Raw genomic sequence first — 15,979 nt, 5'->3', positions numbered from 1 at the left:
TGGGATAGTGTTTCCCTGGAACAAAGTAGGGGTGTTCCCAGACAGGTCTTATGAGGTAAGATAACATTAGTAAATGCATTAGGTATCATGAACAAACAATTAGCAATATATTTTTTACATAATCTATTAATATTTTTAATGTTAGTTAATAAAAATGCAATTGTTCATTGTTAGTTCATTTTAGTTCATAGTGCATTAACTAATGTTAACCTACAACTTTTGAGTTTAAAAATGTATATGTTGAAATTAACATGAACTGAGATTAAATGCTTAATAATATTGTTCATTGTTAGTTAATGTTAACTAATATTAACAAATGGAACCTTAAATAAGTGTTATCAAATAATTATATAAAAAATGCGTAAAAAATATTGACGCAATGAATCATGTCCCCGGACTGTAATAAGGAATATTCCTACTATCGGGAGCAATTAAAGCTTAAAGTACCGGTTCTCAGCAAAGGGCAGTAAGCAAAACTAGATGTACAGAGAACAAACCACTTTCAGGATTGCTTGACACCAGCGACAGCACAAGATGAGGATGCGTTCTTGCATTCAAAAACAGCTGGACGGCGTGCAATTCCAAATGCGAGGATCTCTATTTTATTTTCTCCGTTTCTAAGTTTCGAAATACGTTTAACTTGTTTAAAAACGCTGTGTTAATGATGCGATGCAACCAAAGTGAGATGCTCCAAAACCGTCTGTCTGAAACGTGTACATTGACACGTCCTTAGAAAAGCCCTTATAATAAATCTCTCCCGGACAGATTGACATTCAGTTGCAGTTGGCTGTAGGCCAATAATAGGCTTATGTTTAATACTATAGAAATAAACAATTGCCTTCTAAAGATGATTTTTGTATTGTCTTATCAATACTTTATTCATCTACAACAATACTGTAATGCATTTTAATTATTTTAATTAAATGTATAATATATCATATATTTTTGTAATTATTGAAATATCATTATTTAATCATTATATATAGAATTATTGTTATTTGGGAGCTTTCTCTGCAAATATTTATATTCGATTAACTGGATTAATTATTTGGCATGTTATGCAATTAATTCAATAAAAAATTTGAATCGATTGACAGTCCTATGGATTAACACAAAGACATAGTTATAGTAAAATAGTATTTTTGAAAAATATGTTTAAAATGTTGTTCACTCACATAAGATTAAGACTCCAGTCATATCAGTCTTAAAGAAAAGCTGCTTTATTCTACACATGGTGCTTGGCGCACGTTCATGAGCGCCATGTTAAGATCAGATAACCAGCTGAATATTACTCGCTTTATCTCAATAATCTCCTTTAAATAGATGCTTTCACTATTGGCATAAATTAATCATTTTGCGTGATGCTGCATCTACGCTGCTAGGAGTTATCGCAACATAAACACAAGTGTTACTGAGTGCACTGTTAAGGTTTTTAATCTGTCTAGGTGATTTGCTATAACATTGTAGAGAACTTTGTTGATGAGAGATACGTGAAAGTCCAAAGAGGGTGAAACTGGCCACTGTATTTTTGTGGTTTTTGTGAGCAAACAGATACCGTTTCCACTTGAAGTGATATTGTGTAATACTCACTGCCTGAAGTTGCAGGGAAAGGTCATTCTTCTCTTGGATCAGGTTGACCTGTTTCTCTTCCAGCTCTTTACGTTTGGATTCAGATTTTTCGAGAGCCTCTTTTAGCTTCAGGAACTCCTCTTTCATAGCGGCCAGCTCTTTTTCTGTGGCTGCGCTCTTCAGCAGGGGTTTGATTTTGAAAAAGAGTTTCATCCACGGCCAGTTCTTCACAATGTTGAAGGCCCGAATATTCCACTGGATGATCATCAGAGCGTCCCTAATGACAAGGGATATTTAAATTCCCTTTAAATTTCACAGTATAATTGAAAAATGTGTTTGTACTTTCACAATTACAGTTTTTCTCTTATTCTTTGGTACTGTAACACAAACATTCCTGCAGTTTTACAGTTCATATGTTTTTTTAATGGCAAAACAACTGTTAACCACATGAAACCACCAGCTGTTAACGCATCATGAGAAGACTGTGTCACCCCCAAATGACCCACTGGCTTATGTCCATGAATGAATGAAATGAGGCCTAATTTAGTTAGTCTATTACTGGGGCTACTTTCAGATGTCATGCGCTTGCTGTGGTTACATGTTTGTGGATGACGGCAGTGTTGGTCGGAGAATCTGGTCTGATCAAATAACTGCCGTGCCACTGTGCCCTAGGCCACCCAAAAGGTGAAGTGCCTAATATTTATTTAGAAACTGAGGCCTTCTGTGGGGCCAGCGGCTTTAATCCTTTGCCAGTCTGCAGATATGCTTTCAACGTGGTCCTTTAGAGGCACAGGCGCCTTGGCAAAACAAGCCATACAGAAGGGTGCTGGCCTGTATTTTTAGTGAGGAGGGCGGGCGAGCAGCTGCCATGTGACCCTCTGGGCTTTAAGGACACCGCCTGCATTGTCTAATAAAGGGAAAGGGTGGAGGTCAGCGATATGGGCATGGAGAACTTCACGTGTTTCAAAGAGTGTCGGAACGTATGACGACGTGGGCAAAAACATGTTTGAAGACACACGCCTCACACACTCCATCCACATGGCCCCAAAATACCTCTCATATGTTGAGGGTTAAGAGGTATCATGTGACAACAGCTTTTTGCTAACTTTATTAGGAGTGAACCTGTTGGAAATCAGTTGTGTATACGTGTGTGTGTGTGTGTGTGTGTGTGTGTGGCAGGGCATCTTTTCAGACTATGGAATTTGAGTATGGAAGCCTTTTTCTATTATATGTTTGAGTAGGGTTTGATTGAATAAACAGGCCTCAAGGAATTCAATGTTTGCATAACATGCATTGCATATCATGCCATCGGTTTGGCTGCATAAACAGTGGCAAGAAAAAGTATGTGAACCCTTTGGAATTACCTGCATTTATCTTTACATTTGTCTTAAAATCTGGTTTGATCTTCATCAAAGTTACAATAATAAACAAACACAATCTTTTTTTTTTTTACTTATAACACACACATTTTTGTATTGTTCTTCTATATATTGAATACATTATTCAAACATTCACAGTGTAGGTTGGAAAAAGTATGTGAACCCCTATGCGAATGACGTCAACAAAAGCTAATTAGAGTCAGGAGTTGGCAAACCTGGCATCCCATTAATGAAACGAGATTGGAGGTGTGGGTTAGAGCTACTTTGAATTATAAAAAGGACTCAAAAATTTTGAGTTTGCTATTCACAAGAAGCATCTGCTGACGTGGACCATGCCTGCAAAAAAGAGATCTCAGAAGAATTGTTGCTTTGCATGAAGCTGGAAAGGGTTATAAAGCTATCTTGAAGAGCTTAGATATTCATCTGTCCACAGTTAGACAAACTGTCTATAAATGGAGATGATTTAATACTGTGGCTACTCTCCCTAAAAGTGGCCATCCAGCCAAGATGACTCAAAGGGCACACCGCAGAATGCTCAGTGAGGTAAAAAAAGAACACTAGACTTGATGGAATCATTGGAAATGGTTAACATCTCTGTTCATGTGTCTACTGTATGGAAAACATTAAACAAGGCCTGGACCGCTTGCCATCATCAAGGGAAAATTAATTCCCTAGTTTATCAAGATATCCTATAGGATAATGTTAGTCGCTTTGCTATCGAACAGGGGTGGGGGGCTTCAGAAGTTTCTGGTGGGGCACAATACAAAAATCTAGGGGGGCACCACCTTAGACTTGCAGTTTGGCAGTTGGTGGAAAAAACAATGCTGGTTGAAAGTAGTAAATTAATTTAGAAATGTCCATTATTTCTTTTCTTTTTTTTTCTTTTTTAAATTATGACTCCTTTTGCTCATTTTTACCAAGAAACAAGCATTGTAGTCACTAAATACTGTATTGGCATGATTACTGCAATAGCTCACTTAAATTTGTTTTAGATCAATAGACATGATGTTATCTTACATGATGTAAGGTAGCGCAGCTTCATTTGTACATAGACCAACAATATAATTTACAATAGTGCAGACAGAACTCAAGAACACGTCCTGTGAAAACAGGACAGAATGAGGTGCTTTCTGCAAATATTGATATATGCTATTAATGATATTTATTAATCAGAATGTCATGTAATTAATTTAACAAATTTTAATCGATTGACATCCCTACTGTTACAGTATGTCATAGGCAGTCATTGTGGAAGCCCCTTTCCCTATATGAGTGGGCTGAAAGCATATTGTATGAAAACTGCAAGTTGGGTGTGGTTGAAAATTAGGGAAAAGTCTCAGATCTACCTTATCTTAAATCATATCTTACTTTCTCTCTGTCATCTTCTTCAGCTCCACCCTCATGAGCTTGCCACGGCTGGCAGCCTGCAGAAGAGTGAGGACTTTCGCCAGACGCTCGTCCCTCATCTCCTCCAGGTGCCCCAGCAGACCAGCTTTAAAAAACACCTGTAGTGCAGACACACAGACCGGTAAATACAACCAATATTGTGTTCAGGGATAAATACAATGCCAACTTTTATTGGTTAAAGTCTGAGAACAGCTTGCCTTAGTATGTCCAAATCTATACTGATTATGGTCGATATCTAGTGAAGCTAGCAGCTTCTCCGCAGCCTTTCTACTGTCCACAAACTTGTCATCGGGAATAGCATGAGGGTTTAGAATGCGGTACCTATAAAAAGGAGGAATAAACTCATTTTTTATTCTTATTCCATCTTCATTGCAAAAATATTAGTGTTAACAATTGTTTCAGGTTTAGCGGATATGTACAAATTTGGACTATTATGAACAAGCTGACTTACAAAAAGGTAATGTGAAGAGTGTAGGTTTTTTAATGTTGAAGTACTTTGCAGTTGTATGTGAAGAGACAGCTATAAATAAGTCATTCATAGGCTGACTCACTGAAAAGTGTAATCACTGGTGCTTTCAAAAGAGTGTTCTGTTTGTTTAACTTCTGTCTCAACCAATGGTGGTCTGTTTGTTCAAGCAATGCAGACTGGTGACAGGGTGGAAGGGGAGTTTAGAGATTTTGGAAAACCTTTTTGGATGCAAATATTATTTTCATAATTCTACTCAGTGTCGCTAGGTACCCGAAAATTACTTCACCTTTTACTGTTTTAATGCCTTTGTTTTGAATGTATTCATGCCCATTTTATACAACTGATTCATTACATTGATTCCAACATCATGGGGGTTTGATTAAATGTTATTGAATTATGTTCTGTAAAAGCAGAGCCCCAATTCCGAAAAAGTTGGGACAGTATGAAAAATGCTAATAAAAACAAAAAGGAGTGTTCTGTAAATTATATTCACCCTTTGCTACATTGAAAGCACTACAACTAAACATTATATGATGTTTTACCTTGTGAATTTTATAATAATAATTTTTTTTTTTTTTAATGCACAGTAATTTCAAATCAGATGATTGCAACACACTCCAAAAAAGTTGGGACAGTCGAGTGTTTACCACTGTGAAACATCACCATTTTTTCTTACAGTACTTATTAAGCATTTAGGCACTGAAGACACAAGTTTGTTAAGTTTAAAAAGTGGAATTTTCCCCATTCATCCATTATGCAGTTCTTCAGCTGGACAATTGTATGGGGTCTTCGTTGCCATATTGTGCGCTTCATAATGCACCACAGATTCTCAATTGGAGATGGTCAGGACTGCAGGCAGGCCAAACTAACACCCGCACTCTCTGCTTATTTGGCCAGTATGTGGTTTGAAGTTGTCCTGCTGAAAATTCCGGGACGTCCCTGGAAAAGACTGTACTGGATGGCAGTATGTGCTGCTCCAAAATTTGTACATCTCTGTCTGCATTCATGGTGCCCTCACAGATGTGCAAGTTACACATGCCATGGGCACTGACACACCCCTGGCCCATACAGACACTGGCTTTTGGACCTGACGTTAATAACAGCTTGGATGGTCCTTTTCCTCTTTGGCCTGGAGAACATGACGGCTGTGTTTTCAAAAAGTATTTGAAATGTGGACTCATCGGACCAAAAAACATGGTTCCACTGTTCTACTTTCCATTTAAGATGAGACCGTGACCAGAGAAGTCGGCAGCACTTATGGACAGTGTTGATGTATGGCTTCTTCTTTGCATAGTAAAGTCTTAACTTGCATCTGTGGATGCAGTGGGGAGTGGTGTTGACTGACAAAGGTTTACTAAAGTTATCCCAAGCCCATGTTCATGATATCCATTACAGATGAATGATGTTTTTTAAGACAGTGACGTCTGAGGGATCAGAGATCACGCTCATTCAGAAGTGGTTTTCGTCTTGCCCTTTCCGCAACAAGATTTTACCATATTCCTTGAATCTTTTAACTATATTGTGCACTGTGGAGGGTGAAATGCCCAAAATCCTTCCAATCTGTCTTTGTCAAAGTGCTGGATTATTTGCTAAGCATCTACTGGCAAATTGACAAGTCTCGAATGATCCTTGCTCTTGAAGGACTTGGGTGTTTTTGGAGGCTCCTTATATACTATGACACGATAGCGTCACCTGTTTAACATCTCCTGTTTCACATTGCCTTGTTATTTTAACTCGTCAAATTGTTATTAGTCTTAAATTGCCCCTGTCCCAACTTTTTTGGAGTGTGTTGCAATCATCTGATTTGAAATTACTGTACATTTTCAAACAAACAATCAAATTCACAGGGTAAAACATCATATAATGTTTAGTTGTAGTGCTTTCAATCTAGCAAAGGTTGGAATATCATTTACAAATAATTTATTTTTGTTTTTATTAGCATATTTCATACTGTCCCAACGTTTTCGGAATTGGGGTTGTAAAGAAATAGTGGAATTGCGTTAACCTCCTGAGACCTTTTCCCTTTTTGATTTGTAAGTAGTAGCACCTTATAAACAAGCAAAAAAATAAAAATAATAATAATTCTAGAGTAAATAGTTTTCAAGCAACATTTTTCAGCTTTTGTATGAACGCATTGATTCTCAATGTGATTATGCACAGTTAAGAAAGGAATGCATCTACTAATGTTAATGAATAGAACCGTATTGTACAGTGATACCAAAATAAAATATAACAAAATGAATTAACCCACATATTTATTAATGTGGAAAGTTATTCAAAATAACTAACATGTTTTTTCAATTTTTATGGGAATAATGTCCCACAGTACACGTATGTGGACATCCTGTTTATAATCGCGGTGGTGTGCGAAAAATTTAGGTTTTTTTTAAAGCGGCAATGAAACTACAGACGCTACCCTTTACACCCAAACAGATTTAAATGAAAAAACATTTGTTGGCTCTGCACCCATAGAAGCAGTTCACGGAAATCGACACTATGTTTTTTGTGTCACGTGACTGTGCACCAAAAGTTTAACCCTTAAATGACAGTCTAAAGTGTTGTGAACAGTATTCAGGTGGTTTAAATTCATTTAAATTATGCATTGCATATAGCCAAAATACAATGTACATGCATGTGTATGTGGGGTCGCACATATATAAATAAATAAATAAATAAACTTGCCTAAAGCTAAAGTGAGCAAGTTTACCACTTGCGCTACCAAATGAAATTGCAACAATAATCACTGTTTTCAAACTGATTCCAGAACACTGCACTGCACTACATCCCCCATCTTTCATTGGTTGTATAAAAAGATAGTCCTGCCCCAATCTCACAACATTGGTTGAGCCATTGTTGCTGTATCAGGCTGGATGGATCACTTAAACTAATAGAGCAATGTTTTGTTAGCACTACAGAGCCAAAGTGTTACACTTTTAGTTATAATCAACATATAAATGGCTTACTTATAGTAGGCATAAGCTGGAATACGAGAAAGAATTTTAACATAGAAAACATTATACACATCAGTTTTAACAGTGCCTCTACTCACCGTTGTTTGAACTCGGCATAGAGAGTTCTGTTAGGAAATCCCTTCCTGCAGATGCGAATCCCCTCCAGCACTCCATTACAGCGCAACTGATGCAGCACCAGGAAAGCATCCATGATACCTACAGATAGATGTTTATTTTAGACTCTTATATTGAGGTTACATTATTTAAATGTATGGCTAAGCTTTACACAATGAAAATAAAGTGGTATTGACTGATTGACAGCTTGTCGATGTGCTTGTGTTGAAGTGCACAGTGGATACAGCACCTGGAGTTTTGGTCTCGTTTGGAATGATGCAGCGCACAAAATGGGGCTGAGTGCTCCGCAGGTTTGTCATCAGCTTGTTTAGATTCTCCTGTAGTTGAAAGAGATGCAATCAAGCATGCATTCATGAGACAATACAAGTTGACACAGACATAATTTCTGTAAGTCATGTTGTATGGCAGTTCTCCACATTTTACACTGCATAAAGCATTTGCATTCAGTGTAAACAAATGCAAAGATTTCCCCTCTCCTCTTGAAAAGACTTACCTGGACTGGTTGATGCTCATTGTGGAAACAGATAGAACAGGAGCCAGCACAGACTTAAAGTGATGTTTATGTGTTCATTTCTCTAAACATCACTGCAAGTCTTAACTGCCTCCCTCTCAGCACTCAAGAGTTTTTTTTTTTTTTTTTCTTTTAGCGACAATAAATAATAATATAAGTTTAAGTTCAGTTATAACATTTCAATTAACAAGTAGCAGTAAAATTTGGTCATTCCCACCTTGTGTAGCTGTGACACTGTCTGGAAGGAAGCAGCCTTTTTCCTCTTTTCTTTGCCTCCTGTCTTTGTGTCTGAGACTAAAAGGAAACACTTAGTTAAATTTAGTATAAGCAGTATTTTATGGTCATAGAACCATTTTATTGTTATGTTTTTTTTTATTTTTTTACCTGAATCAGAGCTAACATAATTCTCATACAGACTAGCCAGAAGCTTGTTGGATGTTTTCTGGAAACAGGCTACCACAGTTTCATTCAGGGGGTCTTTGTTTTTGTCCAACCAACCAATAATATTGTATGGCACCTGTATTCAGAAAAAAAGGTGGAAAGAATATCTTAAATATCTTTATGCAGATGCATAAAAGATATTGCACATTTTAAATATTTAGTATCAAATGCTACCTAAGAGACATTTTATGACCTTTAGTTTAATTATTGGTACAAACTCACCACTCCTGCATAGTGCAAAAGCTCAAAATGAGCCTCATACTTTCTCTTCTTGTCCGGCCTTGGCTTTTGGAAATTGGCGGACTTGCCAAGGTGATTGTCAAACAGCTTAGCCTTGAAGCTGGTGTCGGTTGCTTTAGGGAACATGCACTCCTCTTCAAGGATGGACATAATTCCTAATGGCTAACAAAGAAAAAACAGCTTTAAAGGGAATCATTTAAATTTTAGCACATCGTGTGATAATCAAAAGATTGTTTTAATTGTTATTATATTAAATTTGTATATTTTTTATAAGTGTTTAAGAGTACATAGCTAAAACTAACCTACATATTTTAATGGCGTGACAGTAGTTCAGCTATTTTCAAAGTAGTGTAACTTTTCCAGCAAGGAGCTAAATTTTCCAAAGATTCACGGTATAGCATCACAATATGGTAAATTGGTCACAATGTATTGCGAACACATCAATGGAGATGATGCAGTAATCAAACGCACTCAGCTAAACCATTCTCTCTGTTTCTTTCTCATTTAAGTGAATCGATTCTTTCGGACAGTTGATGTAAATAAACTTGTTAGAAAAAAATTATTAAATAAACTGGTTAGAAAAAGATTATTCACTTGTAATTAGCAAATTCATTGCAATTCCAACTTGCTAAAATGACACTCCAATTCATTTTAGTGAGTTGGTTTGTTCGGATGGTTTATGTAAATGAACATAGTTCACATGAATGATTCACTAATTCATTTGAGCCCCTTATTTTTTTAAGCGAAATATTTTGTGAATTGCTGCTGTTTATCACTTCGACTCTGTTGTATAAAAAGGGTGTTTTCTAGTTGTATTAGTTTATATTTATTTTAATGTTGTCGCGTTCTGAAGTGGTTGTTTTGAAAAAGTATTACCTTAATTTGTTACTCAAAAAAGCATCTTGCTGTCTCAAAAGTTGAAAAATGTTGCCCTATAACTATTGTCCCCATTACATGATATCAGTATAACCCCCCTGGTGGCCTTTAACCCCAAGTGTGTGGTAAAATCTACCCTGGCACCTTTTTAAAAAAATAAAAAAATAAATAAATAAAATGTTTTTATCAAAACAACCTTCCGTTATAATTTCTCTTCAATCAAATTATGTTATTCCATCAATTTTTACTAAAAATAACTGTATGTTTATCTTGATTATCTTGATACTCTTTGTGACCAGAAAAAACCTTAAAAAAAAACCTTAAGGTGTGCCTTTATCCCCTTTGTACCCTACCTTCCCCAACACTGGTTATAATATTTCTAGTGCTGTCAGTCGATTAAAATATTTAATCGTGATTAATCGCATGATTTTTCATAGTTAATCGCGATTAAATGCAGAATTTGAAAGTGCAGAATTTGACAATATATCCTGTCAAAATGCATTTAGTTCCTTTTTAGAAAAGAAAAGAAAACAATGTTTTATTAACATTTTCCAGACAAAGTATTCCACCATATAAAGATAGAAGTGCACCAAAATAGCACCAGTTCAAGTAACACTAAACATTTCCCAAAGTCTAAGTGGGAGGTTGACTAAATGAAATTTGACCCCATAGTTTCCCCCCTCATTCTCCAGAATATTAATCAGGGCTATTCACAAGTCACATCATATGATTTGCTCCATTTTGAACTTGTTTTGCTCTGAGTGCTGGTACTGCACGCGTACTTCATCCGAATTTTACGGTAAGACGGAAGTGCAATATGGCTTTGGGGAAATAATGATGTTTCACTCTAGTGAGTCATGTAGCTAAATGCAGCTTTTCAATGGTGCCATCTGGGTTTGTTTTGTACAAAAAAATATGATTAAGAGGCCAGTGTTCAGGACTCAGACAGAGCTGAATGAAATGTAAGAATCTAATGTGAAAATTGGTAAATGCGTTAATCACGTTAAAGAAAAAATTATGCGACAATGTAATTAAATTATGTGTTACATTACATAGCTTAACAAATTACATGAGTTTAGGCGGGAGTTTTCTGGAATCAGTTTAAAAACAGTGATTATTGTTACAATTCCATTTGTTGATGCTAATGGCACAGAAAATACACACTTCAGCTTTAATCAAATCAATCACTCTCTGTTTCTAATACCTTTTCAATGAGGTCAATACAGGCTTGAAGATCAAGACCAAAGTCGATAAAGGTCCATTCAATGCCCTCTCTCTTGTACTCCTCCTGTTCCAGGATGAACATGTGGTGGTTGAAAAACTGTTGCAGTTTCTCATTGGTAAAGTTGATGCAGAGCTGCTCAAAGCTGTTGAGCTGTTGAGAGAATTCACATGACAGATGCACAGGCCTGAGCGTAAATGCGGATGGAAATCTAGATCAGTGTGGTGTGGAATTCTGAGAGTCACTCACATCAAAGATCTCAAAGCCGGCGATGTCCAGCACTCCGATAAAGAACTGGCGTGGCAGAACAGTGTAGAGCGTCCTATTTATACGCCCCACCAACCATTTAAACATGCGGTCGTACGTGGCTTTGGCCAAAGCTCCTACTGCATAGTTAACCTGGTAAAACCACATAATACGTGCGGAACACATTCAGAAAGCACATGAAGACCACAGCTGTCACTCACATGGATTGCAACAGTTGCCTGGATACCAGGCTGATTGCACAAACTGCTTTATTCCTTGTATCTTAGCACAGATCTACATTTAATGTCAGTGGTTTAAACAAGCATTATTATTGGCATAGCAAAATTACCCCAAGCAGTAATAATTCAGTTTTTCTTTCACAGTGTAATAAAGGAATATTCCAGGTTCAGTACTCGTTATGCTCAGTTGACAGCATTTGTGCCATAATGTTATTTTCCATAAAAATTTATTTCAACTCATCCCTCCTTCAGTGGCAGAGCAATGGGTTTTTCACAGGGGTGGCCAGGCAGGGGGTGTTGATACAGTGACACCCTGGACGGAGAGGTGTGGCGACCTTGGTGTGCGCACATATTAAGTCTCTTGTGTGTTGCAGTTGTACAGAGACAGTTCCACTTCTAAAAGACTAAATTGTGCCCAAGACAAAAAATGACCAAAACGGCAATTGCGAGTGGGGTGGCCAATGGGGTGGCCAGGCTTCGGTCCATACTGGCCACCCCCTAGCTCTGCCCCTGCCCTCCTTTTCATAAAGAATAAGCAAAATCGAGGTTAGAGTGAGGCACTTACAATGGAAGTGAATGGGGACAATTTTGTGAGGGTTTAAATACTAAAGCTTATCATTTTGTAAAAGCACTTACATTAACTGTTCTGTTAAAACTGAACTATTTTAACTGCAAAGTTGTTTAAATTTTTACGCTTGTTGTTTCACTTCCATTGTATGTGCCTCACTGGCACTTTTTTTTTTTATATATATATAGAAAAGTAAGAATAAGTCCAAATTAAAATTGATAACTGTAAATAAAAGATAATTTATGATTGTATCATTTCAAATTACTTCTCACCTGTTCAACATTCTGTCCTTTAACCACATACTCATTGCCCACCTTCACTCTAGGGTGCAAAAGACCCTTTATGAGGTCTGCTGAGCTAACACCCATTAGATAGGAGGCCTTATCGGCACCTGAAATAGCAGGGGGAAAAATTACAGTATTTAGTTGTAAATGATTTGGTGGGAACCAAAAATAATGAGGGTGTGATGTTATTCAAGACTTGGACCATCTCTGATGCACTTTTAAGAAGAAAAAATAAATAACATTTAATCCTGCTTAATCCTATATGATTGTCTTTTATGCAACACAAAGGGAGATGTTAGACAAAATGTAAGTCTCAGTTCACCATTCACTTTCATTACATCTTTCTTCCATACAATGAAAGTGAATGGTGACTGATGCTGTCATTTTATCTAATAAATCCCTTTGTGTTCCATGGAAGAAAGAAGGTTAAACAGGTTTGGAATAACCTTTGAGTATGAGAGAAAATGGTGACAGAATTTTCATTTTTGGGTGAACTATCCCTTTAAAACACCAGATGCTAACAGTGCAGAGAACTATAACATTTCAGTATCTGATTCTTCACACTCACTTTCAGTGCCATCAGCTTCTGCCTGTTCCTCCCGCTGCTTCTGTTTAAATTTCATGTTCCCAAAGTGCATGATGGCCCCTACTATTTTATAGCAGCCGTACTTCTCCTCTGGAGTGAAGCCAAGGATGTCCATGGCATGCTGGAGGAAAAAAATAAGCATATTCTTATATGCTACAATTATATAAGCAATATGCTTTTTATTTGCTGCACTAATGCATTTTGGTCTGATGTAGTTCATTAATAGATGTTAGGTGCCAATGTCGAGTCAAATTATGAGCTTACATCAGTAGCCATAAGCTCTTGCCCATCATCCATAGTCTCCACCGTTGTCACTCCTTGGGAGCAAAAATGGTAGTCATAGGGGTTTGAAGAAACCAAGAGCATGTCTGAAATCCAAAAAAGAAAGAGTAAACTTGTTGCTAATGATAGAACAATAAGATATTGAGCTGTTGCAGTTGCACAAGTATAGCAGCATACCAAGAAGTTCAGGCTTCTTCTGTGACATGATCTGGTAGTAGATGTGGTAGCTTCGCTCTCCAGGTTGCTGAAATATCACTCTGGATTTTTCCAAAAGATCTACAGAAATAAGGAATTTGTTAAAAGACTGCATTGGTTTTACATTTTGGGTTGACCTAAACTGGAATGACATCATTCGTCTTTGAAGCATTTACTTACATATGTCAATGTCAGCGGAAGCCAGTTTCCCTGTTGGTCCAAAATGGATCCTGATGAACTTACCCTGTGGATGAGTTGAAGTAAATACAGAAAAAGAGCGTAAATGAATCTGCACATCACCTATTATTTCAAGACACATACAGTATACAATGGTTGTAATCAAGGCCAACTCAATTAACAACAATAATACCAAAACCAAGAATGGTCAAGACTAAGCTTGATATCATTTAAAATGTGCAGTCATTTTAATATAGCAATTTAATTTTACAATATAGTAACATCACTCTCAGTGTGTATGTATGAGGAAAAGACGGAGACCATGAGAACAACCCAAGGTCTATAACTCTGGCCTGTATTGCTTTGGTGTCAAATACTCACAAAACGGGACGAGTTGTCGTTCCTCAGTGTTTTGGCATTTCCAAAAGCCTCCATGGCAGGGTTAGCTTCAATAATCTGGTCCTCTAAAGTACCCTGGGAAAAGAAGTTATAATTGATTAGATTTTTCAGCTTATTTCATTCCAGTTTATGCAGTAAGTCCCCTAATATGAAGATATACTCACCCCTGTTTTAGTGGCAGGTGCCTTAAAAAATATAAGATTGTTGTGTTATTAAAGTGTATATATTTCTCAGCTTTTATTGACAGCTTTATTAATGTGAACATGTGAATTTTTGTTATTATCCATTTTTAATTATTTGGAAGGTTTTTAATTGTATTATATGAGCTGATAATCACTGTAAACCCTAATGCTCTAAATTATTAATTGTTTCGAGTAGGGGAAAATTAATTCTGACACCTTTTATGTATTGTTTTGAGTTTGATGAACTTGTCTTTTTAAATTGACAGGAACTTAAATTTAACTGAAAGGGTTAATCCACAATATTACACACATTTATTACATTAACACATGTCATACATGCAACCTTAAAGCTAAAATGTTCTCAGTTTTGTTACACACACATGTTGGTGCGGCTATCTTTATGAGGACTCTCCATAGACATAATGATTTTTATACTGTACAAACTATAGATTCTATCCCCTAACCCTACCCCTAAACCTAACCCTCCAAAAACACTTTCTGCATTTTTACATTTTCAATAAAACATTGTTTAGTATGTTTTTTTAAGCGATTTGAATTATGGAGACACTAGAAATGTCCTCATAAACCACATTTATAGCATAATACCTTTGGAATTGCCAGTTTGTAACCTAAAAAACTGTCCTCGTAAACCACCCAAACCCGCCCACACACACACACACACACACACACAAATGATATGTTTAAAAGGGGGATAATTTTTTGCATCAAATGAAGCAGAAATATTGATGACTTCCCTTAATAGGGCAACGTATCCTGGGAGATACAACTCATAAAATCCAAAATATATCAAATATATCAAAAATTAATTTGGATATGTTTTACTTAAGTCCAAATGATATCAAAAGTGACATGAAAAGATTTTTTGCTAGTCATTTTCCACTCTTGCCTGTTTAAGGGTTAACATGCATGTGTAATACAAAATTAAAATCTGAAAGTTCTATTAACTTAAACTTTGGAGTTTATTTACTTAAAAAAATGTATGTAACTGATTGCCTCAAATTTGTTTAGTTCTGCTAACTTAGGGTTTACAGTGATTGATGTCTTCAAAAATAATCTAATAAACAAAAATATAATTGGCCATAACTGAGAATGCAAATAAAAGCTTATTCAAAGATAGCATTGCTTATGAATTAGAAATATTATGGTATATTTTGTTAGCTCACATCAAATACAACAAAGTATCAGACAGTCACACCCTATATGATAACCAGAGCCACACAGAGTACAAAAAATTATGCCATGGATAATTAATTTAAAAATGGAGACAAAAAAGAAGTTCCAAAAAAAATGTTTTGGTCTTGTAGCCAAAAAGAATGGAAACATTTAACATTAATCACAAATTTTGCAGAAAATCAAAACTTCATCAAAAAACAAGGAGGACAAATGTGGGGGAGATATGTTGGGATTAAGCTATAAAAGACACATGGAGTCAGGTTAACCCCACAAAAAACATTTTTAATATGCAAATGAAAGGGATAGTCAAACCTCACTCTAGATGTCCATAACACGTATTTGTATAGGAAAAAAACAGGTTACAATACATTTTTGTATTGTTGTTGCTAAAAATGTTCCAGACACCTAGATGAGGAGCGACTTCAAA

The 15,979-nt window shown here is 36.4% G+C and overlaps 1 protein-coding gene across 2 annotated transcripts in view; it reads right to left on the bottom strand.

Annotated features, from left to right (window-relative positions):
• Nucleotides 1-15,979, bottom strand: part of myh7ba (myosin, heavy chain 7B, cardiac muscle, beta a) — a 32,564-nt gene that overhangs the window by 14,586 nt on the left and 1,999 nt on the right. Inside the window, exons 3-19 of one of the 2 annotated variants that reach the window (XM_051673122.1) lie at nucleotides 14,341-14,361; nucleotides 14,159-14,251; nucleotides 13,781-13,844; nucleotides 13,583-13,681; nucleotides 13,388-13,491; nucleotides 13,106-13,244; nucleotides 12,526-12,644; nucleotides 11,450-11,599; nucleotides 11,183-11,353; nucleotides 9,085-9,264; nucleotides 8,806-8,938; nucleotides 8,639-8,715; nucleotides 8,140-8,227; nucleotides 7,874-7,991; nucleotides 4,553-4,676; nucleotides 4,317-4,453; nucleotides 1,591-1,846 (exon numbers count right to left, since the gene is read on the bottom strand). In XM_051673122.1, coding sequence (XP_051529082.1) covers nucleotides 1,591-1,846; nucleotides 4,317-4,453; nucleotides 4,553-4,676; nucleotides 7,874-7,991; nucleotides 8,140-8,227; nucleotides 8,639-8,715; nucleotides 8,806-8,938; nucleotides 9,085-9,264; nucleotides 11,183-11,353; nucleotides 11,450-11,599; nucleotides 12,526-12,644; nucleotides 13,106-13,244; nucleotides 13,388-13,491; nucleotides 13,583-13,681; nucleotides 13,781-13,844; nucleotides 14,159-14,212 — 2,013 coding nt within the window. In that variant the 5' untranslated portion in view covers nucleotides 14,213-14,251; nucleotides 14,341-14,361. The remainder of the gene's footprint in view (nucleotides 1-1,590; nucleotides 1,847-4,316; nucleotides 4,454-4,552; nucleotides 4,677-7,873; nucleotides 7,992-8,139; nucleotides 8,228-8,638; nucleotides 8,716-8,805; nucleotides 8,939-9,084; nucleotides 9,265-11,182; nucleotides 11,354-11,449; nucleotides 11,600-12,525; nucleotides 12,645-13,105; nucleotides 13,245-13,387; nucleotides 13,492-13,582; nucleotides 13,682-13,780; nucleotides 13,845-14,158; nucleotides 14,252-14,340; nucleotides 14,362-15,979) is intronic. The other variant, XM_051673124.1, reaches the window with a different exon arrangement.

The sequence above is a fragment of the Myxocyprinus asiaticus genome, chromosome 35 (assembly GCF_019703515.2).
Source record: "Myxocyprinus asiaticus isolate MX2 ecotype Aquarium Trade chromosome 35, UBuf_Myxa_2, whole genome shotgun sequence".
Classification (NCBI taxonomy): Eukaryota; Metazoa; Chordata; class Actinopteri; order Cypriniformes; family Catostomidae; genus Myxocyprinus; species Myxocyprinus asiaticus.
The sequence above is the reverse complement of the archived record's forward strand: the minus strand, read 5'-3'. Positions and strand labels throughout refer to the sequence as shown.